Source organism: Staurois parvus, unplaced genomic scaffold, assembly GCF_062004578.1.
Source record: "Staurois parvus isolate SC_StPar_1 unplaced genomic scaffold, SC_StPar_1.0 ptg002113l, whole genome shotgun sequence".
NCBI classification, from domain to species: domain Eukaryota; kingdom Metazoa; phylum Chordata; class Amphibia; order Anura; family Ranidae; genus Staurois; species Staurois parvus.
This window is the reverse complement of record NW_028319909.1, coordinates 3,034,493-3,059,855: the sequence shown is the minus strand read 5'-3', so window position 1 is coordinate 3,059,855 and position 25,363 is coordinate 3,034,493. Positions and strand designations below refer to the sequence as shown.

Here is a 25,363-nt window from a genome sequence, read left to right as displayed (position 1 = left end):
AAGTGCACTTAGGGGTGTGTTTGTCCTACCCCCGAGGGGGTTGAACCGTTACCCTGATCCCCCTGGGGCACGAAGCTCCTGACAGGGACAAGGTTCCCATATTGGTCCTCCTGGCCAAAAGGCCTGGTGGACCACCGTTCCTTATGCCCAGCCGAAGCCGGACATCCAGTACTAGGTCAGGGGGTTCTCCCGAAGAGAAAACCCCCTAGGGATCAGGGGAGGAAGGAACCAAAAGGCCACACATCCTCCCCCTAGACTTCAGGGTAGGCCCGAGGACCCACACCCTCCATCCGTGAAAAACACACACATAAGTAACAGAAAAGTGACAAACGTGGGAGGTGAATAAATTAAATAAATAGAAAATAAAAAAGTGGTACCGTGCCAAATTGTGCACAGACCAGGCCCTGAGGCCCGTAGCAAAAATTGCCCTGGTCCTAGCCAAAAGGCCTGGTCCTTAGGGCGCTGTGCAAAACGAGTGAAAAACAGTGACCATGTGCCATCTTCACACTGTGGGGTCCCACACCCAGGTGTTACTAGTGGCACCCCTGAGAGCGTCTTCCTCAGGGGGCACTGAGTTTGCGGACTTTCTGCCTTCCCAGCCTCTGGCCAGACCGAGGTAGATCCGTCCAAATCAGGAGGTACTGGGTCTTTCCAGCTTTCCAGGAGGAATTACTCCCAAGGCCCCAGAACGAATCATGGTGCTCCCTGGTTTCTGTCCCTCCGGTCTAGCCTTCCGGACCCCCATCATACCAGTGAGGGTACTATACAACAGCCATCCCCGCAAAGCTAGAATGGTCGGGAGCACCCCCACTGGACACTGATAAGAACAGATTTTTTGATTGAAAAGATACTTTTATTACAGAAGCATCAAAAACAACATGATACTTGTAATCGGGGTACATCTCACCCTGTACTGCGACGCAGCACACCACATTGCAATACAGTTCCAAGCATACAATAAATACATTCATAAATAAATACATTCGCTCAGCGGTATGATGCCTGACGTGATGTGCGTGGAGGACGAATCTCCAGACCAACACGTCATGCATAACGCCGCTTACCCCAAAAACCGTAGCATCCTAATACACAATACTTTTCCTAATGTCACAAAATCATGCAAAAAGGAAAACCGAACGTTACAGTCTACAATAGGCATCGGGTGTGTGGGGGGGGGGGAAGGGGGAAAAAAGGGGGAAACACAGGCCCGAAGCCACTGATAAGAACAGATTTTTTTTTTTAAGTCCGCAAACGTGCAACTATAACGAAAAAACCCGTAAGTGTTCACAAAAAATGTGCAAGTGCAAAACACCACACGAAAAAGTGCACTTAGGGGTGTGTTTGTCCTACCCCCGGAAGGGTTGGACCGTTCACCCGATCCCCCGGGGCACAAAGCTCCTGACAGGGACAAGGTTCCCATCTGGTCCTCCTGGCCAAAAGGCCTGGTGGACCACCGTTCCTTATGCCCAGCCGAAGCCGGACATCCAGTACTAGGCAAGGGGGTTCTCCCGAAGAGAAAACCCCCTAGGGATCAGGGGAGGAAGGAACCGTAGGGCCACACATCCTCCCCCTAGACTTCAGGTAAGGCCCGAGGACCCACACCCTCCATCCGTGAAAAACACACACATAAGTAAAGTAAAAAGTGACAAAACGTGGGAGTGCATAATAAATAAGGTAAAGATAAAGTAAAGAAAAAAAATAAAAAAGTGGTACCGTGCCGAATTGTGCACAGACCAGGCCCTGAGGTCCGTAGCAAAAATTGCCCTGGACTTAGCCAAAAGACCTGGTCCTTAGGGCGCTGTGCAAAAAGAGGTGAAAAACAGTGGCCATGTGTCATCTTCACACCGTGGGGTCCCACACCCAAGTGTTACTAGTGACACCCCTGAGAGCGTCTTCCCCAGGGGGCACTGAGTTTGCGGACTTTTTGCGTCCCCAGCCCCTGGCCAGACCAAGGTAGATCCGTCCAAATCAGGAGGTACTGGGTCTTTCCAGTCTTCCCAGAGGAATTACTCCCAAGGCCCCAGAACGAATCATGGTGCTCCCTGGTTTCTGTCCCTCCGGTACTAGCCTTCCGGACCCCCATCATACCAGTGAGGGTACTATACAACAACCATCCCCGCAAAGCTAGAATGGTCGGGAGCACCCCCACTGGACACTGATAAGAACAGATACTACACTTGATCTTAGCCAAAAGGCCCAGGCCAATCCCTGGGAAGGTGTGCCCAGAAGGTGGCCTGGGAGGTGGTAAATAGTTTGGAGCCCTGGGGAGACTGTCCTTTTCCCCCTCAGAGAAGGTTCCAAGAGCTTCAGGGGGAATGCTTGCTCTCAAGGCATCCTATGGGCTGAGTTTCTATTCTGCAGGGTCTCAGCTGTGGCAGTACTGGAGTCCTGGGAATAGCCTGAAGGCAGGAATTCTGGAGAGGGAGAGTCTCACTCACTGGAAGGCGGCAACTGTTCTAGGGACTTGTGAATAAAGACCCTCTTTTGACTATGTAGCACCCTAACCTTGCATTGGTTACCTATAAATGTGGAACTCTGCAGGGTAACCAGATAACAAAGAGACTTGCTTCATGGTCTTCAGTTGTGAGGCTTTATACCAGAGTTTCTCAACCAGGATTCAACCAGGATTCCATGGAACTCTAGGGTTCCTCCAGAGGTTCCTTGGGCGTTCCTTGAGCAATGAACAGTTTCAGCCTGATAGATACGTAACTGGTGACACCAGTGTTCTTTTTGGTTATATGTAAAGAGGGCATGCTTCCCATTACTACAAGTGAAAGGAGCATTCTTCCCAGTGACCATCATGTTAATATACAGTACCATGAACTGAATATATACTTATTAGTAGGGGCTCCCTGAGAGCAGAAAGTAATTTCAAGGGTTCCACTATGGTTAAAGGTTAAGAAAGGCTGCCTTAGATTGTCCCATATCCACAAGGAGAAGATTGTCCTTGGATCACTGTTACTAAGCATGTTGGAGTATCCCATACCCCAACCAGGGGCGTATTTACCAGAAGGCAAACAAGGCATTTGCCTAGGGTGGCATATTTTAGGGCAACAGCACTGCCCCCCTGGAAGAAGGGACATATGTGGCATTGGGACCAGGTGGGATCCGAGAGAGGCTGTGGGCTGCTTGATGGTGTATACAGAGCCCAATTGTCATTCCTGGGGACGTCCAGAGTGAGCGTCTCTTTTTTCAGGGGGGTTTAGTGGAAGGCTCTCTCAGGTGGGGGGGGGGCAGGGGTGTTGTTGGTCACTGCCAGGCTCTCTCCGCGTGCGGGGGGGGGGCTGGTGTTGGTCGGTGTCAGGCTCTCTCCGCCATGGAGGGGGTCCGATTTTTGTGTTGCCTAGGGCAGCACAGAACCTAAATACACCACTGGCCCCAACCCCTCTCCTGTTATAAGCACTAAATTACAAAAAGACAACCCCAAGACTGTTTATTGGAGGCGGAGTGAATGGGCTGTTATCTGGGTGACTGGTGGCTCAGTACTGTTTGGTAAAGAACTAGTTAATGTCAGCGGCCCCTGTGGGGATAGCAGTACACTTGTTACATTGTTGTTGGTGAAGATTCCCATGTATCCAGGTCATGGTATAGCTGGACATTTTCCACTGGACTTGTTTAGTAATGTTGAAGACATTGTAGCTACTCCAAGCCACTTCTTCAGCTATAATGAGTGATAGGAACTTACAATCCAACATTATTTCCAATCACTGTGGAATTTGTCAAGGCAGATGTTGATTGTCCAAGAGCAGGATGGGAGGTGTGAAAGTTGTGGAACCACCTAGTTACATAAGCCCATCCTTGGTGTCAGGAAGTCTACATAGGTGGTAATTCTTCTATTGACATGCCTGAAGGTGTGAATTGTCATATTGCCAGGGTGAAGATGTTAAAGCATTATTATACATGGAAGACAGATGGTGTTAAAGGCCTCCACTGACATTCAGGGATGATGTTAATGGTGGACAGTGCAACATCTATCTTTTAATAGGAACAAGAAAGAAAGAAACAAGAACCTGGATTTTCGAGGCACCACATAGACCTTGTATTCAAATAAAAACTTCTTTTACTGCAGTATTCGTACACAAAAAACACATTTTTATTTGAATACAAGGTCTAAGTGGTCAAAAATCTAGGATCTTCTTTCTTTTTTGTTGTTCCTGTACAGGGATGGTTGTTCCAGTTTGGACAGGACAACTAGTTCATGAAGGAGGTCATTTATGTCAAACAACCATCCCTTAAAGGGGGAGAGGGAGTCCTCAGCACCATCTGTCTTCCAATATAATGTTGTTTTGGCATCTCTATCCTGGCGATCTGAATAATTTACACCTTGAGTCATATGACTAGAAGGAATAACACCTAGGCAGACTTCGTGCCATCATGGATGGAATTACAGTATCTCACAGAAGTGAGTCCACCCCTCACATTTTTGTAAATATTTTATTATCTTTTCTTTTTCATAGGCTTTTTTGAGTTTGGGAAGGACACAGGGGCCCCATGATCCCCTATTGCCCGGAGGCCCCATGAGTTGTCAGTCCGCCCCTGCTAACTACTACTAGTTGTTACATTGTTATTATTTACGGTTGATATAGAGTCTGGTACAAAGTGGAAAAATACAAAATAAAATATTATTGGATTCAGAATTCAGTAGTTAAGTAAGAGCTAAAGCCTTATACAAAAGCTATAACATCGTAACGTAATTACAAATGTAATTTTTCAATATTTTGAAATTTGCAGCTTTAATAAAAATAATTCCTGGTAATCCTGCCATGAATGTCCTTGTTCAGGCACTTCCTGTTATAGGGTGACAATGCTTTTTTTCTGTCTCCTAATGGGGCTCCTATGTTGTCACCATGTTAGGGCTTCTGATGGAGAATTCAAGTGGTCATCAAAGTGGTCTTACCTTGCACGATGAGATAGGCCTGTGTGGTGTGTGGCTTGTCCTGTGTCTGATAAGAGCAGGTGTAAAGCCCCTCATCAGCCACGTCCAGGTTTGTAATCACGATGCTGAATTCTGTCTTGTTGTAGTTCAGTAACCGCACCCGGGGGTCTATAGACCACTTGTCATTACCCGCATACAGGATGTTGGACCTGTTCAGCCAGGCTACTCGTGTCACTTGGTCATCGATGGAGCAACTGTGGGGGGGAAAGAAAAGGACACAGTCAGATTCACCTGGTTGAGTTATACAACATACTAATACATAGAGATTTGGAAGGTGTTTGTTCATGAACTAAGCCAAAAGCCCCCGGGCAGTGCCAGAGTTTCCAAATGGTCAGTCCGCCCCTGTATGGGAAATAAAGCTTTGCTTGCACCTTGCCTATATTGGCCTGGACATTGGTTGGCTTCCCTACCAGACCCTAGATCCTCAACTTTTCACCATATTTCCTATATTTTTGACCTCAGTATTCCTGACCTGTGGCAGTTCCCCTTGTATACACACTAAAGCCCAACTCCAGTCAACATATTTCATGTAGTTTTGGACAAAGAAGTGGCACAGAGGTTAGAGCCTTGTCAGGTATTTATCAATGTGTCCCGGTTGAGAAGATTGCCTTCACGTCCTGCCAGAACAGGAAGGGATAGCAAATCTCTCCAATGGAGATACAGAAAAAAAAATATAGCATGGAGAAGAGTTAGGAACTCAGACAATTCTTTGTTGTCCATGCCTTCCTGCCCTGTTGACCACTGCAGCCTCATTGCTTCTATGGGTGTCACATGGACAGGAAGTGAGGGACAATCTCACCAATAGGATTCACAGACCGAAATAAAGACCTGACAAAAATGTTAACTCTTCCTCAGTCTAAAACTGAAAAAAAAAATATCTGAAGGTGTTAGACTGAAGTTAATTTGTTTTTTTGTTGCCCTCCCTGCCTCTTCTTTTTCCCTCTCATCAACACATGGCATTCTTAAATAAAACCTTTCTATTATTTATGGACCCATCATTGGGTCTTTGTGCTTCTCTCTGCAATACAGACAAATCATGATTGGTGGGAGAGGCCAACAAGGTGTTGTTCAAAGTTTCTTGAAAACATCACAGCCCCCTCCCTCAGTACTCCTCTCGAGAACACTTAGGAGGAGTTATCAAAATATCAAATATCAAAATTCCTTGCTGGGTAAATGTCAGTCTGGAGAAGAGGGCGTTTCTAGACAGGATATATTTTCATCTAGATCACCCTAGACCAGGGGTCTCCAAACTTTCTAAACAAACAGCCAGTTTACGGTTCCTCAGACTTTAGGGGGGCGGTCTGTGGCCATTGGGAGTAGGAAATGTCCCGGCATAAGTGGGAGTAAACAATGCCCCATATTTGGTTTCAGTGATAAGAATTGTGCCCTGTTGCTGGTGTCATTGGGAAGAATCATGCCTTATCATTGGTGTCATTGGGAGGAATAGTTTCCTATCTTTGGTGTTGGTGATAGGAATTGTGCCCATCATTGGTGTCATTGGGCCCCATTGTTGGTGTCATTGGGAGGAACTGTGCCCCATCATTAGTGTTATTGGGTCCAGGGGTGGACTGACCATTTAGGCACTTGGACACTGCCCGATTGCCCAGGGTCAGTAGGGGGCCCCATGAGATGCCCCGGGTACCTTTCATAGGCTTTTTTGGGTGTGGTTTGAGTGTGGGCAAGGACACAGGGGCCCATGATTTCCTATTGCCTGGGGGCCCCATGAGTTGTCAGTCTGCCCCTGATTGGGCCCCATTGTTGGTGTCATTGGGAGGAACTTTGCCCCATCATTAGTGTCATTCGGAAGAATTGTGCCCCATCGTTGGTGCCATTTGGAGGAATTGTGCCCCATCGTTGGTGCCATTTGGAGGAATTGTGCCCCGTTGTTGGTGTCAGTGGATGAAACATTGCCACAAGGGCTGGATAAAAACAAGCAAAGGTCTACGTCCAGCCCCACACTGCAGTTTGGAGATCAGTGCTCCAGGTAATGTCCACATGTGATGTTGAGCCTCCATGATCGAAAGAACTGAAATACAATAAATAAAATAGGTAGGCCAGGAAGAGTCAGACTGGATAGAACAGGGCTAGATGATGCTAGATGTCCTCCAGCCAGGAAATGAGCTCTATCTGACTTGCTGCAGGTTTTAATGCAATGTGAGGAGCTCCCAGTGTGCAGTGAAATCAGCGTAAGCAATTTCAGTCCAGGAGAGGATCCGGTACAACTGTACAAAACTGAACGGAAGGCCGGAGGTCAGCTCTAATGTTCAGTCTTTTTTTTTTTTCACCATGGTCTCAAGTCTCCATGTGACAACAATTACGGTTAGGGAAAATTTCCATCTACTACGATATGTAAATCTGTTAAACTGAACAAAGTTACATCTGAAAAACAAAAGAACCGCTATTTAATGGATCGTGTCCCAAGTCTATGCCTCTGAACCTCTTTGATGGAAAGTCTCTGATAGTCAGTGGGGCTCAGGTAATAGAAGGGTAACAAAAGCTACAAAGGCTTCAATGACAGACATATTGCCTGCGTGTTAAAGACATAAATATATTGCTTTCCAGCAGTCATACCTTGTTCCTTTTATAAAGACATGGATTCACAGTGTGAATACTTCCCAATATAGCACTTGGTATGAAGCCATGTCCAATAGGCCCATTATTTCCTCGTTGGAAGAGGGCCCCCAGAGGCTTCTCGAGCCTTTCATTTCAAAACACAAATCGCCCGGCTGTAGCTTCAAGGACAACTGTCTGGCAAAATTGTCGGATGATATCTGATTAATGTACAGTTACTAGAGAGCAAGGGAACGTATCTAGTTCACCCTGATACTGGAGATATCTGAAGAGCTTCAAAGAGGATCTGTGGCTCCAAAAAACATGGGGAGGACAAAAGAGGACCTCACGGGTCACAGGAGACTTAAAATGGTATACTGGAGAACATTCAATAGGGGCAGATTTTTATTTTATAAAAACGTTATTGAGTTTTTAAAGTTCAATGTTTAAAGTGTATCTGATGGTATCTGATTAATGTACAGTTACTAGAGAGCAAGGGAACGTATCTAGTTCACCCCGATACTGGAGACATCTGAGGAGCTTCAAAGGGAAACTGTGGCTCCAGCAAACGTGGGAAGGACAAAAGAGGACTACATGGATTACTGGAGGCCTAATGCTGAATGAATGAACATTCAGAAAGGACAGATTTGTTTTAATGATCAAAATTGAATTTTTTGATCTTTCAAGTGTAATATCTGATTAATGTACAATTAGCAGAGAGCAAGGGAACATATCTAGCCCCCCCCCCAACACATACTGGAGATACCTGAAGAGCTTCAAAGGGAAACAATGGCTAAACATGGGGAGGACACCTAAAACAGTATCTCATGGGGTGACAGAAGACTTAATGGTGTAATGGCGAACATTCAAAAGGGTGTTTTTTAATTTTTTTTAATTTTAAACATTTTATTGAATTTTTTAAGTTTGATGTTTAAAGCGTATGTCCAATTGTATCTGAATAATGTATAGTTACTAGAAAGCAAGGAACATATCTAGTTTACTCTGATATTGGAGAAATCCAAAGAGCTTCAATGGAGACCAGTGCCTCTAGCAAATGGGGAGAGGACACTTTATTATTATTATTATTATACAGGATTTATATATATTATTATTATTATTATACAGGATTTATATATATTATTATTATTATACAGGATTTATATATATTATTATTATTATTATACAGGATTTATATATATTATTATTATACAGGATTTATGGCGCCAACAGTTTGCTCAGCGCTTTACAATATAATGGGAGACAATACAGCAACAATACAGTTCAATACAAGGGGGATGTGAGGGCCTGATCCTTGGAGCTTACAATCTAGGAGGGAGGGGCTAGTGGTACAAAAGGTAGTAACTGTGGGGGATGGACTGGTTGGAAAAGTGGAAGATTCCAGTATTAGCTGAGGGCAGGATAGGCTTCCCTGAAGATATAGGTTTTCAGAGATCGCCTAAAAGTGAGCAGAGTAGGCGATAGTCTGATAAATTGGGGTAGAGAGTTCCAGAGGATGGGGGAAGCTCTGGAGAAGTCCTGGAGATGAGCATGGGAGGAGGAGACAAGGGAGCTAGAGAGCAGGAGGTCTTGTGAGGATCAGAGAGTACGGTTTGGGTGATATTTAGAGACAAGATCGGTGATGTAATTTGGGGCAGAGTTATAAATGGCTTTATACGTTATTGTTAATGTTTTGAATTTTATCCGTTGGGCAACGGGAAGCCAGTGGAGGGATTGGCAGAGAGGGATGGAGGACCCTGAGTGGAGGTCAGTGGAGGGATTGGCAGAGAGGTGTGGAGGACACTGAGTGGAGGCCAGTGGAGGGATTGGCAGAGAGGGTTGGCAGATACGGAATGGTTAGTAAGGTGGATGAGTCTGGCAGCAGCATTCATGATAGACTGAAGAGGGGATAGCCTGTGATGAGGTAGGCCAATGAGGAGGGAGTTACAATAGCCAAGGCGAGACTTAATAGAGGATGTCTTATAGGAGGCCTAATGGTGTCTTGGCAAAACCTTCAGAAAAGGAAGATTTTTTAAATGTTTAATTATAAAAACTGTATTGAATTTTTGAAGCTCAATCTTTAAAGTAAAGGTCTGATGGTATCTGATTAATGTACAGTTACCAGAGAGCAAAGAAAAATATATAGTTCACCTGGATGGTGGAGATATCTGAAGAACTTCTAAGGGGAACAGTGTCTTTAGCAAATTTGGGGAGAATACCTAAAAGAGAACCTCATAGGTTATAGGAGACTTAATGGTGTAATGGAGAACATTCAAAATGGCAATTTTTTTTTAAATTATAAAATGTTGTTGAGTTTTTAAAATATTATCATTAGAGTGTATGTCCGATGGTATCTGATTAATTTACAGTTACTAGAGAGCAAAGGAACTTATTTACAGTAGTTCACCTTGTTACTGGAGATGTCTGAAGGGCTTCCAAAGAGAACAGTAGCTCCAGCAAACATGGGGAGGATACTTATTAGAGGACATGTTACAGGAGGCTTAATGGTGTACTGGCAAACACCCAAAAAGTGCAATTTTTTTTTAAGTATAAAAATTTTATTGCATTTTTGAAACTTGATCTTTAAAGTGTATGTCTAATGGCATCTGAATAATGTACAGTTACTAGAGAGCAAGGGAACATATCTAGTTCACCTTGTTACTGGAGATATCTGAAGAGCTTCCAAGGAGAGCAGGAGCTCTAGCAAAAGTGGAAAGGACACCTAATAGAGAATGTGTTAAAGGAGGTTTAATGCTGTCAGAAAGAGCAGATTTTTTTGTTTACACACTTTTTTGTTGAAAAGGCAGAATACAAAGAATGTGCCTCATAAATGTAGCACAATGAACAATGAGCAAGGAACAAGCAGATAATTTTCAGTGACTAAAAAATAATCACAAAAGGGCAGATATTTTTTTTAATTATAAAAATTGTATTGAATTTTTGAAGCTTGATCTTTAAAGTGTATGTCCACTGGTATCTGAATAATGTACAGTTACTGGAGAGCAAGGGAACATATCCAGTTCACCTTGTTACTGGAGATATCTAGTTTCAAATGGGAACTGTGGCTCCAGAGAACACGGGGAAGACAAACAAGGTCCTCATGGGTTCCAGGAGGCTTAATAAGTGTACTGGTGAACAGTCAAGAAAGGGCAGATTTTTTTTTTCTTAAATTTTATTGCATTCCGAAGTTCAATTATTAAAGTGTATGTCCAAGTGTATCTGATTAATGTACAGATACTAGAGAGCAAGGACACATACCTGGTTCAACCAGGCTGGAGATACCTGAAGAGCTTCAAAGGGGAACAGTGGCTCTTGCAAATGTGGGGAGGACACTTGGCAGATGATATGTTACAGGGTGTACTATTGAATATTCAGAAAGAGAGTATATACTGTATATATATATATATATATATATCTCCAACAAACGTTGGGAGGACAAAAGAGGACCCCATGGATTACAGAAAATGTAATGGTGTATTGGGATACATTTGAAAAAAGCAGATATTTATTTTTTATTAAAGAAAATCAAGTTCAATCTTTAAAATGTATGTAAATATAAAGCTTTCTAGCAGGGGCGGACTGACAACTCATGGGGCCCCCGGGTATTGGGGATAATGGGGCCCCTGTGTCCTCACCCACAATCAAACCACACCCAAAAAAGCCTATGAAAGGTACACGGGCATCTCATGGGGCCCCCTACTGACCCTGGGCCCTCGGGCAGTGCCCGAGTTCCTAAATGGTCAGTCCGCCGCTGCTTTCTAGGTATGGATGTGGGGGTGGAGAGGGTTAGACATTTTGCAAAATTTTTAGCAGTCTGTGCCACCACTGGGGAGATACATTCCTCTATCTTTCTGGGTGACCAGCATTGTGGTCTTGAATTCCCAGGACACGTTAACCTGCTCATGGTCAGCATTTTGTCTGCCCACTTTCTAGGTAGGCATGTACAAATCCCACCCACTTTACGTGTTGGTCCAAGCCAGAACCTGCCTCTAAAAACACGGGGCCTGCCCATCATGCCCACTTTAGGGCTTGGTCCTGCCGAGACCCTGACTCTAATTATGCAGGGACCTCCCACTCATGGCTCCAATTCCCACAACTATTGCTTTTTTGAGTAATAGCACATGTGACCAGGGGCAAACTGACAACTCATGGGGCCTCCAGGCAATAGGGCATCATGGGGCCCCTGTGTCCTTGCCCAAACTCAAAAAAGCCTATGAAAAAGGTACCAGGAGCATCTCATGGGCCCCCTACTGACCCCAGGCCCTCGGGCAGTGCTCGAGTTTCCAAATGGTCAGTCCGCCCCTGCATGTGACTTAAGTAAGGTTGATACTGTGATCCCCAGACATGGCCCTGAGCTTAGCATTGGTGGAACAGAGCCCAAGGCCCAGGACTGTCCTTGCAAATGTGGGAAAGATGGCACCTTTGCCATTGATGGAAAGTGGAATGAGATTATAAATTTATAGTGGTTATGAGCGCAAGAGGTGAGGGAATGTCCTTTCAATGTCAATAGCTCACCTTGAGTGACCTAATAAATCTACTTGGAGTGAGCTATGCATTGTACAAGGATTTAAGGACTGAGCGGATTGAAGGCATTATCGAGCTAAATCCAAGTTCAAGAAGCTTTTGATGGAACCTGCCACTGTCCAACTCACAAGCACCGTGGCGATCCCATAGCCCAATGATACTGTAGAGGTTCTTCACTGTCCTGGAAATTGTAGGCTGTATGTGGGCTGCCAGCTTCCATCAAAGGCTTCTCAGAAAGGTATAACGGCTGACAAGATTCCCTTGCATTTTTTCCTCTTAATTTAAATGTAGCCATATTGCGGGTTCCCCTTAGGTCTATATTTTTCCACGAAGATAAATTTTACTGACATAAGCACCTGCCTCCAAAATGAGGAGCTATTCTTTTCCTGCCTTTGGAGCCGAGTCCTCTGGGAGGAATTCTTCTCCTTACAATAATACTCCCCTGATAAGACATCACAGTCTCAACATGTCAGGATTGATCTGGATTGCCGCCTGTGGAGAGATCATAACATTGTAATGATTGCTGCAAGTCCGACCAGTAAATCAGAAATGGAAAAATGCCATTAACCCTTCCAAGGCCCAATGGCTGCCAATCCTGGGATCCAGTAAAACCAGTCTTGTGTTGAGTGAAACACTGATCAATGTATTTCCTCTATAGTAGACACTCCAACAGGTTTTACATTCGAACTTTGATCCTCCAGTAACAAATCCAACCTGATTTAGAGGGGATATCGAGGATTATAGGAACATCTGACAACTATAGATCATTTAAATCTGATCTCTGGCCTTCCTTTCAGTCTTGCACAGTTGTATACAGGGGTGGACTGACCATTTAGAAACTCGGCCACTGCCCGAGGGCTCAGGGCAGGGGCGGACTGACAACTCATGGGGCTCCCGGGCAATAGGGGATCATGGGGCCCCTGTGTCCTTGCCCAAACTCAAAAAAGCCTATGAAAAAGGTACCAGGGGCATCTCATGGGGCCCCCTACTGACCCCAGTCCCTTGGGCAGTGCCCGAGTTCCCAAATGGTCAGTCCGCCCCTGGCCCAGGGTCAGTAGGGGGCCCCTTGAGATGCCCCTGGTACCTTTTTCATAGGCTTTTTTGAGTTTGGGCAAGGACACAGGGGCCCCATGATCCCCTATTGCCCGGGGGTCCCAAGAGTTGTCATTCCGCCCCTGGTTGAATAGGTACTAAAATTGCTTACTCTGATTTCACTGCACACTGTGAGCTTCTCATTATGTGCATTAGAAGCTACAGCAAGTCAGACAAAGCCCACCTTATTTCCTGATTTCCAGCATCATCTAGCCTTTTTCTCCCCAACCTGACTGTTCCCGGCCTGTTCCTTTCATTCATTGGATTTCACTTCTTTCAATCATGAAGGCTCAGCATCACATGTGGGCATTACCTAGCGTGGTCTGTATGCAAATGCATGTATGCAGTGACAGGCCTCTTCCAGATTGAATGACACCCAGTGCTGTCTAACTTACTTACTGTGAGTCCAGACCATTAGAGACACAACCTCTGAGGTTGCACCATCATGCCTGCCAGGGCTGACCTGATTCCTGGACAGAGCAGTGTTCACATATTTGTACATGACTTCCACTCTTTCCATCAGTAGGGACCAGGGGCGGACTGACAACTCATGGGGCCCCCCAGGCAATAGGGGATCATGGAGCCCCTGTGTCCTTGCCCAAACTCAATAAAGCCTATGAAAAAGGTACCAGGGGCATCTCATGGGGCCCCCTACTGACGCCGGGCCCACGGGCAGTACCCAAGTTTCCAAATGTCAGTCAGTCCGCCCCTGGTAAGGACTGCTCATGGCAGTCCATGGAGGAGGAGAGGATCCATTTTTAGGCACTGAGAGCTAGACAGCCTTAAAAGAGACACTGTCACTTTGCCCACAGAGGTAGCATGTGATCATGGCTGGGTAGGTACCAGGGGCGGACTGACCATTTGGAAAACCGGGCACTGCCCGAGGGCCCGGGGTCAATAGGGGGCCCCATGAGATGCCCCTGGTACCTTTTTCATAGGCTTTTTTGAGTGTGGGGAAGGACACAGGGGCCCCATGATCCCCTAGTGCCCGGGGGCCCCATGAGTTGTCAGTCTGCCCCTGGTAGGTATACATGCTTAGGTGGGGTGGGCCTATGTGCCTATGCGCATACCCTGTTATCTGATTGGACAAAGTTAGTGTCTGTGAAGGAGGAGTCACCAAGAGATCCTCAGCAGTGTGGTAGACAAGTAATTGCAATGGAACACAGAGGGTGCCATCCAGTTGGCTATGCAGTATTGTAGGGCAGCGAAAATCACAGGAGTGGCTGAACAGAGTTATAGTTTTTTTTCCATTGGCCAAAACTTGTGGTTTATGGGCTTTGCCAATTTACTACTTTCTCCTTTTAAAAAGACATAACAATAGGAAAAAAAACAAAAAAAGACAAAAAGACAACAATCACACCACCGGTAATGGCTGCTAAGTGGGCAGGTGGCTTTTTTCTCTGTGCTGATGCAGTGGTAATTGCTGCAATTGTCCCCAAATGCTCTACCTCCTGCTGGTTTGTCTATATATTCCTTTATATATTCCTTTTATGTATTCATTTTTTTTTTCTTAGAAGTATATGTGTCTGAGCTCAGCCTAAAGAAAGCAGACAGTCTTCTTGACATTAGCAAGTTATTACGCGGATGCAATAGCGGCCACAGCCAGGTGCCTTTTTGCTGAAGCACCTGGGAACCTCAGAATCCACATACTATACAAACACAGAACAAAGCACAGAAGGACAAACCCTGGCCCATACCCCCTACGTTCCATGTGTGGGGAAGTACAGCCAGTCCAGTTGTAGAAACAGAATTTGTAGTAAGGTTGAATCTCAATAATTCACAACAAATCCAACTGGAACACACCTGACCAGGAACACTTACAGGATGCAAGCGGTGTGTAGCAGAGCAAGTCTCATGGGCAGGGGTGTATTTACCACAAGGCATTTGCCTAGGGCGGCACTTTTCAGGGGGGCAGCAGCATTCCCCGGAAGAAGGGATGGAAGAAGGAACACATGTGGCATGGGGACCAGGTGAGATCCGAGAGAGGTTATGGGCTGCTTGATGGTGCATGCAGAGCTTGTTCTGGGGCATGTCCAGAGCGTATTTAGGTTTTGTGCTGCCCTAGGCAAACAAAAATTGGCTCCCCCCTACCCCCAACCCCCCCTCAAGAGTCAGGCTCTGCATACACCATCAAGCAGCCCCTCTCAGATCCCACCTGTTCCCCGTGCTGTGTGTGTCCCTTCTACCATCCCTCCTTTGGGGGGGCCGTGCTGCCCCCCTGAAAGATGCCGCTGCCCCCCTGGAAGATGATGAACAACACCTCAGCACCCCAACTCCCACCTGAGAGAGCCTTCCACTGCCACCACCCCCCCATACACTGACAACCCAATCCCCGGGTACAAGATTCAGGCTCTGCAAACAACATCAAGCAGCCCGCAGCCCCTCTCAGATTCCACCTGTTCCCCATGCTGCATGTGCTCCTTCTATCATTCCTTCTTTCGGGGGCCGCGCTGCCCCCCTGGAAGATGCCGCCCTAGGCGAATGCCTTGTTTGCCTTGTGATAGATATGCCCCTGGCTGTGAAGGTGAGTGTCTTTCTCTCTCTCACCGTGGGGGCGTAATAGTGGAAGGCTCTCTCAGGGGGGTGGGCAGGGGTGTTGTTGGTCAATGTTAGGCTCTCTTCGTGGGGAACGCCTGATTTTCGTGTTGCCTAGGGCAGCACAAAACCTAAATACACCACTGCTCATGGGTGCCAACTTGTCTTGAGGGGCAGAATGCGGCCTGGTCGATCTGTGCCCAAGTGGGGAGATTTCCAAGAAGGATGGCATATCCCTATCCTTATCCTATTCTTCTGGAACCTCTCCCTGGTGCTAATCAGTGACGCTGTCAGACGGGTAACCTGTCCCTATACTACCCACATGCAAAATATGCTCCAAGCCTGGGAGCAAGAGCCTTAAAAAGTCTCCGCATGAACAAAGATGGCTGCCAGTATCACATCGAGCAGCAGCATCCAACCGGATTGCTTCCCCAATGACCCAGGAAACCATAGAGGAACCATGTTCCTCTTGACTTCCCGTCCAACTGTAATGCCATTCTGTTTGAGAACCACCTACACTGGAGAAAATACACTGCACTTGCCTACACATGGGTCACGATTGTTAAGTAAGGCAGTCCATTAATTGAATAATGGACCAAGGACCTAGGATGGATGCAGGTTAGGTTGTGTTCCTCTGAAATTTGGTATAATGGTTAGTTGGTTTTCATGGCTTTTTGAGGATGATGGAAATAAGCTGAGACAATGTTAAACACCAGAAGGTGCCTGCTTTTGGATGCATGGCGATTTACTAACATTAACATTGTGACTTGTACACTTAAATGGTAACAACATTACTAGTGAATGTTAAAGGCCAATTTCAGCTTTTTAATTAATAAACAATTAGGCCAACCTTTCTCAAAATTAAAAAGCAATACTTATTCTACCCCTTGTGCTGTTTACGGCAAAATCACTGCTCTGCAATCCAGCACTGGTCTTCTCGTAGGCTCAAAAAAGAGCAAACAGGTGGTGCAAACACCTAGTGCATTGTCCAAGATTTATTCAATAGTGTAAAAGGCAAAAACATGCTCACAGACATAGCATGTATAAAAGGCTTTTGCATAATGGAGATGGTCGCAACAACGGGCAAGGTGTTCCAACTGTCAGTGTGGTCAAATGGCTGACACGTTTTGGGGACGAGTCCCCTTCCTAAAGAGCTGCTGTAAACCAAGGGCATCAAGGATCCACTCAATGGGGATTGTCCTTCAGCCACCTTGGGCTCACAGAAGAGCGCTGCAGAAATAGTGCCATATGGCTACATGGTGCAGCTCTTTGCAGCATTCAGGTCCTGTCTATTGCTGGAGGAAGATGAAGAGTAAGAGGACCCATGGAGTCACATGATCAGGCCCCTTAGATAAAGGTACAGAAAAGAAATGTGTGTGTGTGTGTTGTCAAGGTGTTAAGAGTGACTGAGATGAGGGTTTGCTCATATACCTAAATGTTACTTTTGGGTCTTGTGCAGGAGGAACCACCAATTACCAAGAAGATCAACATTTCCAGGAGTATCCATTTCTTAGTGGACTTCAGAAGAAGACTGCTCTGGAATGGAGTGGCATTTGGCAGCACAAGCACTGGAGAGGTACGTATTTTCTTCTCCTGCAGGTTTTGTTTTGGCTAGTTTCTTTCCTGAGAGGGGTCACTTTAAAGGGACCATAAATATCTGAGCTGCCATTGCTCATTTTTAAAGGGCAAGCCCCATGAATGTGATCCGTATCCTTCACTACTGCCTTTTGCCCTTGCTATCAGACAACCTCTCTACTAGGGTTCCTCCAAACGTTCAAAGGTTGCTAGGGGTTCCTTGAGCAATTTCTGCCTCCCAAATAAGGAACCACTGGCCTCAATGATCTTTTTAGCTCTCTATAAGGGGAGATTCTTCTCACTGACCCAGGGGCGGACTGACAACTCATGGGGTCCCCGGGCAATAGGGGATCATGGGGCCCCTGTGTCCTTGCCCAAACTCAAAAAAGCCTATGAAAGAGGTAACAGGGGCATCTCATGGGGCCCCCTACTGACCCCGGGCCCTCGGGCACTGCCCGAGTTTTCAAATGGCCAGTCCACCCCTGCACTGACCATAAATGTAAGGACCATTCTTCCCACTGACCATTATGAAAATATACTGATAATGAGCTGTAGATATAGTGATTATAATGAGGAGTCCCCTTAGACCTGAAAGATACTTCAAGGGTTCCTCAGTGTTAAAAAGTTTGAGAACGGCTGCTTTAGAGCAATTCCACTGTGGCACTACAAGCCCCAGCATAGCCTTTTATCCTGTGTCGGTTAGGGAATGATACGAAATGTAGTTCCCTAACAGACAGAGACATGTAAATTGCCTGCTTTGAATGTGGAGCTAAAAGGCTTTTCAACATCACAGGCGTGTTTGATGTCAAGGTCACGGCACAACTTCAAGGTCGCAGCCGATGACAGCTGGTCTTAAAACTGTAGGGAGAACAGCGTGAATTGCTGGATTGTACAATGAAGCAGATTAGGTTTCTGCTCTGTCTAGGTGGCATTGTGACAAGCCATATCATGATAACGACTCTAGCATAATTAGAGAAATGGGGGCTGATGCAAAGTCAGGGTCTACATAAAAGGGATCCATTTGTTGGCAAACAGATACTGCTCTATCCTATCTAAGCTTGCCCAGGATCGGAGAGCAGTAGGGTTGCCAATTGTCCCTTATATTACCTTATTTTTTTTATTACATTAATTTTATTTTATTTCTTCTGCCAACTTCGTGACTCTTCCATAAAACAGCCAGTGCTGCACAATCTGTATAAAATTGTGTCATAAAAATCCATTTTTATTCTTGTATGTCTGTGAAGGTTCTCATTTATGCAGGTCATGGTATACCTAGTAGTAGTTAGTCACATTCAGCTGAAATTGATCTGTAATGTTAACCATGTTTCATAGCTTATCCAAGCCAAATTTTCCATTCTAATGAGTATCAGGAATATTCCTGCACAGGTAGCACAGGATTGATAAGGTAATGCAGTGGCATAGCATTGTTTGTCAGTGCCCGGGGCAAGGCAAGTAATTTGCGCCCCCTAATAAGAGAAAGAGACAAAAAGAAAGAGACAAGAGACAAAAAGAAAGAGACAAAAAGAAAGAGACAAAGAAAGAGAAAGATAAAAAGAGAAATACAAAAAGAAAGAAAAAGATAAAAAGAAAGATAAAAAGTAAGAAAAAGGGAAAAAGAAAAAGATAAAAAGAAAGAGAAAGATAAAAAGTAAGAAAAAGGGAAAAAGAAAAAGATAAAAAGAAGAGAAAAATAAAAAGAAAGAAGAAGATAAAAGGAAAGAGAAAGATAAAAAGAGAAAGACAAAAAAAAAAAGAAAAAGATAAAAAGAAAGAGAAAGAGAGAAAGAAAAAGACAAAAAAAAAAAGAAAAAGATAAAAAGAAAGAGAGAAAGAAAAAGATAAAATCTAAGAAAAAGGGAAAAAGAAAGAGAGAAAGAAAAAGATAAAAACTAAGAAAAAGGGAAAAAGAAAGAGAAAAAGAAAGAGAAAAAGAGAGAGAAAGCAGTGCTCTGATCACATCCCCTTAATATTGCCCAATGTTCTCCGAGGACCTGGCTGGACTAGTGGGGGGTCTAGTGTGAGCTGTGTGCCACTTCCTTCCTTCTCCCCCCTCTGCTAGAGGTAGCTGGCTCCCCTCCCTACACATGGACCAGACACAGCGAGGAGCTGGGATCAGTGGGGTCCAGGTTGAAAACACTGCAGGGAGTCTGGGCCTGGCCAGGGGTGGAGAGGGTGGCAGCAGCAGCACAGCGCTGGGCATCGGGCAGCCAATGCCATGATCAGAGACAGGATGACGTCGCAGTATCGGACTCGGATGGATCGGCACTAATTTCTGTGCGACTTAAAATGTTGTGCCCAACCAAATGAGATGTGAGCTGCCTTGGCATGGAATCTGTCAAAGCAGATGTTGATTGCCCAAGAACAAGATGGGAGTCTAGACATTGTAGAACCACCCTGTGCTAGTTGCATAATCCCATTTGTGGTGTCAGGAACTTGACTGCATCGCTGTTTTACCTGCTTCTGTCTCTAATTTGCATCTAAAATCTTTTTTTTTTGTTTCTTTGAATGGAGTGTGAACATTAGAACAGTTGTAAAGTTTTTATGGCTGTTGGTGTTACCAATGGAGAGATTCACCTTCCCATTTGTCCTGGTGACCATTGGTAAAAGTGATCAAAACTATAAAGCTATCACCAGAACAGAAGATGTGAGAAATCTTCCAATGGGGAGACACCTGTTTTGGAGGACATTTCATCTCACTTCCTGTTGTGTCTTTAAACCTAGAAGTGAAGGGAAATTTCTTCAATGGGATGCAGAGAGCAGAACAAAGCTCTACAAGGGGTTTAACCTTTCTCTAACCTATTGAAAACTAAACAATACTTTGGTTTTAGATATACTTTAAGGTCCATTTCTATGCCCCTTCCACAACAAACAGAACCCTACTCCCTCAAAATTTAGTTATAGATGTAAACATTTCAGAAAACACATTGTTTTTTCCAGGAATCTCCAGTCTGGATGTGCACCATCATAGGTTCTCCTCTGTCCTTAGGGCCCACGTAATAATGACCAGAAAAGAAATGCAAAAAAAGTAAAAACTGTAGTATTGGTCTTTATTGGTGGTCAGTGGTAGAAGGACCACCCTTACATTGGAGGTCTGTGGAGAAAAGCCTTGTTACATTGGTGGTCAGAGAAGTCTTTATTTATATTGGTGGTCACAGGAGAAGAACCCCCCCTACTGTATATTGGTGGTTAGTGGAAAGAGGGGCCCCTCAGTGCTCAGTGAAAAGAATGCCCCGTTACATTGGTGGTCAATGCCACTCATATTGGGGACCAATGGAAAGAATGCACCTTACAGACAGCTGAAAAGAGGAGGGGGGTCCACTCAGCCATGTGATGATGGTTGCAGAACTATACACTGTCAGATAAGAGATCAGTCTTCCATTTCTCAAGAAACCATTAGCAACCTCTAGAGGAGCCCTAGCTGAGAAGGGTTGTCCTACACATTGACCCTAGAAGAGCTGGTCAAGATGTTTTCCTACCTGCTAATAGGTCAGTTTGTGGTGTACAGACAGTGAGCAGGGGTAGCAGCAATTAAGTACCAGCCAAATGACCATGGCAAGTACATTGGCATTTTGGAACCTTTTATTATTATTATTATTCTTATTATTATTATGCAGGATTTATATAGCGCCAACAGTTTGCTCAGCGCTTTACATTATGGTGGGAGACAATACAGTAACAATACAGTTCAATACAAGAGGGATAGGAGGGCCCTGCTCCTTGGAGCTTACAATCTAGGAGGGAGGGGATAGTGGTACAGGAGGAAATAGCTGTGGGGGATGGAGTGGTAGGAAGAGTGGAGGAGTTCAGTAATTAGCTGAGGGCGGGGTAGGCTTCCCTGAAAAGATAGGTTTTTAGGGTGCGTCTAAAGGTGAGCAGAGTAGGTGATAGTCTGATGGATTGGGGTAAGGAGTTCCATAGGATGGGGGAAGCCCTGGAGAAGTCCTGGAGACTAGCATGGGAGGAGGAGAACAGGGAGCTAGAGAGTAGGAGGTCTTGCGAGGAGTGGAGAGTACAACTTGGGTGATATTTAGAGAGAAGATTGGTGATGTCATTTGGGGCAGAGTATAATCCAGCCTCAGTGCCAACCCCTGCTTCCCACCAAGTGCCACCTAAGGTGGCCGCCTCACTTTGCTTCACTAGCAGCAGGCACCAACTCACATCTCTTGCTTAAAGGAGCTCATAGTCCAACGTCCCTTCTATAATCACTAGACACACTAGGTACCACCAATTTAAAGAAACAGTTCTAAACTGGTCTTGTGAGGAGCGGAGAGTACGTTTGGGTGGTATTTGGAGACAAGATCGGTGATGTAGTTTGGGGCAGTATTATGAACAGCTTTATACGTCAGTGTTACCGTTTTGAATTTTATCCGTTGGGCAATCGGAAGCCAGTGGAGGGATTGGCAGAGGGGGGTGGCAGATACGGAGTGGTTAGTATGGTGGATGAGTCTGGCCGCAGCATTCAAGATAGACTGAAGAGGGGATAGCCTGCGGTGAGGTAAGCCGATGAGGAGGGAGTTACAGTAGTCGAGGCGTGATATGATAAGGGAGTGAATGAGTTGCTTAGTGGTTTCCGGGGTTAGGAACGGTCGTATTTTGGAGATGTTGCGGAGGTGAAGTCTACATGAGTTTGTCAGCGATTGGACCTGGGGCTGGAAGGACAGATTGGAGTGTAGGATGACACCTATGCACAAGAACCCATTACTGACTCTCAACAGCTAATGCATTGACTACCGGGTGCTGCCCTAGGTGAAGTCCTAGATGGCCTGTTCTGAAATAATTATTATTTACAATTATTTTTTTTGCCCTGTTTTAGGATATTAAATTTGTCCGTAAAATGTAACATTACAAAGTTTTGGAAGTGCGCGCTATGCTGCTGCCTTGAATCAGTTGAGATTGATATTAGCAGAGATGGTAAACCAAAATGGAAAAATACAAAAAAAACAAATGAGACACCTATTGTAAGGCCCCTTCTGCCACCTTAAAGTAATATCCTTATAGGTTGGAGACCTCGGAGCATGGGGGGGCTGTAATTCTGAGAAGTGTAAATAGATTTAAACATTTCTGCTCGGTAGTCAGGAAAATGGAGCTTTAATAAGAGGCTAGGCTGGTTGGAAATGAAATTCTGGGAAAGGGATCCCAGAGGAGGGTTTGCATTCATTGCCAGTTGTCGTGTTCCAGTGTCGACGGGTCGCATGGTTGCCGCTTCGCTTGATACACACAAGGACAAGCTTGTTCTGCGGTGCTGTCAGTCATCCTCTTAACTCTTGCACTGCCTGGAGAGGTATTGCTGTGTATGCCATAGCTGGATTCACTGGTAGAAACTGCTAGAACTGCATTGCTTTTGGGTATTGAGGATTAAAGGGATTTAAAAAAACCTGCGACTTGATATATACAGTATGGCTCACTGCTCCATCTAAAAATGCTTGTTGCCAGTCTGTCATACTGATCCTTCAGCTTCACTGACATGGAACCAGGATGGCCCACCAAGTGTTCTGACCAGGGGCGGACTGACCATTTGGAAACTCGGGCACTGCCCTAGGGCCCGGGGGCAGGAGGGGGCCCCATGAGATGCCCCTGGTACCTTTTTCATAGGCTTTTTTGAGTTTGGGCAAGGACACAGGGGCCCCATGATCCCCTATTGCCCGGGGGCCCCATGAGTTGTCAGTCCGCCCCTGGTTCTGACCACCTTTTGCATGCTTGGTCTACATCAGTAATTCATATAGCAATGAAGCCAAGGAACCTTACGGCTACCAGCAACTGCATTTCCAACAAGAGTTGGGCAACGGCCCCTGTATTTGCACAGAGCTTTAAAGTAGACCTGGCATAAGGAAAGGGGGCGGCCATTGTTGCATACTTCTTGCCTGGCTTGGTCCCGCTTCAATAATTACCCAAAATAAGAATACCAAGGGTCAGAACTCTGATTGGCTGCTAAGATCTCAATCTCTGCATCCTTGGAAGGCAGGAGGCATATTATGTGCTCCCTCATCCCTGAAGGGAAAGAGGTTGTGATTGAGCAGGATGCATGATGGATAAACGGAACTGGTTATTATAAGGATGTGGTAGCTGCTGTTGCTGATCTGCTCTTCTGAAAATTCTAGCTACGTGGCAGTCATGCTGACCCTTTTGAGCTTCAATGTTTTCAACCACCTGCCTAGAGTAGGAATACAACTCTATTTTTTTTTAAAGGGTAAGTAGACCTTTGGGAACCCTAAAAATGGGTGGAATATGTAACATGTTCCCATAGCTGCAGTAACGCCCTCCCCGACAGATAATACGGGGAGAAGATCCCCCTGTACTGTCTGTCAGGTTTGAAAACAGCGCGGCCGAGAGGGGCTTCGCCCATATGGCCGTGCCATTAATTCATGGACTTCCGTGAATGAATGAACTGCAAGTCCCAACAGCCTTAGCGGCTGTGGGCCTGTAGTCTTCAATGAACTCAGAGGTGTCCCTAGAGTTGGTGTCACCCAGTGCGGTAACACTTGGTGACACCCCCTCTGACGATCCCTGCAGAATGGACTCCGATCCATTATGCTCAATCCGCAGATCCGATCCATCCTGCGGGGATCGTCGACTTTCTTTACAACTTACCTTTTCTTAGAGCGGGTCTGGTGTAGTGGCAAGATGTGTCTCCCATGTAGATATGTCCCCCCTGAAGCAACTGCGCATGTCCCGGTTGAAAAAGGGACATGTGCAGTTGCTTCAGGTGAACATCTACATGGGAGACACATCTTGTCGCTACACCGGTGTCACCCCCTATAGGTTGCATGCTGACGATCCCCGCAGGATCGTCGGCATGCAACCTATATGGGGTAACACTGGACCCGCTCCAAGAAAAGGTAAGTTGTAAAGAAAGCTGACGATCCCCGCAGGATGGATCAGATTCATCCTGCGGGGATCGTCGGCTTGCTTTACAACTTACCTTTTCGTGGAGCGGGTCCGAAGTCACCCCGTACGGTCGGTGTCACCCGGTGCGGACTGCACCCCCCACACCTGCCTCGGGACACCACTGAATGAACTACCACGGTGTTGTGGAGAGCCGTGGAAGTTCATTGAAGCTTCCTTCAGAATATCTGCTTGCTCATACATCCCGTACATCCCATACATCCCTGTACATCCCGTACATCCCCTACATCCCGTACATCCCATACATCCCTGTACATCCCGTACATCCCATACATCCCCTATATCCCGTACATCCCATACATCCCCTACATCCCATACATCCCATACATCCCTGTACATCCCGTACATCCCATACATCCCCTACATCCCCGTACATCCCATACATCCCCTACATCCTGTAAGACAAGCAGATATTCTGATAGGTCTGCAGGAGACCTGCATGGCATCAGCAATCTACTGATCGCTGGTGAAATGCTTTCCAGGCTCCAGTGGACAAAAATAATAAATGCACTTTTTTGTAATCTGCAAAAAAATGTGCATTTATTATTTTTGTCAAAAACGTGAACTTATTTTTTAATATACCACCATGCACCTTCAAAATAATAAAAAATGCAGCTTATCCTAAGCTCTGTCCTTGCACACTTACCATCCCATGTCCAGCAATGTTTATGTTCCAGGTTGAATGATGGCCAAGGTCATCCAATCTACTTCGTCTGAGCCCAGACTTTCATGGATACCCCCCACCCACAGGGGAATCTTCATCATTCAACCTGTACTTACAGCATTCCTGCACTGAGAGGCGCTCACACATCAATATGTTGAGTGCTACGTATTCCAAATGGAAGGACCACCTACTTCTTCTGCCAAAGAAGTGGAAGGTCCCGCTATGTCACTGGACTGGTCTGAAGACTGCAGTAAAAAAAATTAAAGTATGTTTTTTTTAATGTAAATAATATATAAACCCTGGTGAATAATATTAATAATATATCAATATATTCCAAAGTCTACATCATCGTGCCTCAGGATTGTAGTACCATGAAATATAGCATATATATATATTATGTATATTATTATTATTATTATACAGTACTTATAAAGCGCCAATAGTTCGCTCAGCGCTGTACATTACAAAGGGGGACAGAACATGTGACAGAACAATAACAATACAATGCAAAACATGAGGGGATTGAGGGCCCTGCTCTTTCGAGCTTACAATCTATATATATTATATATATTATGTAATATAGGATC

At 45.4% G+C, this 25,363-nt stretch overlaps 1 protein-coding gene across 1 annotated transcript in view; it reads right to left on the bottom strand.

Annotated features, from left to right (window-relative positions):
- The window catches only part of IGLON5 (IgLON family member 5), a 632,942-nt gene that overhangs the window by 97,294 nt on the left and 510,285 nt on the right, over positions 1-25,363 (bottom strand). The window contains exon 3 of the mRNA XM_089665070.1: positions 4,898-5,130. Coding sequence (XP_089521196.1) covers positions 4,898-5,130 — 233 coding nt within the window. The remainder of the gene's footprint in view (positions 1-4,897; positions 5,131-25,363) is intronic.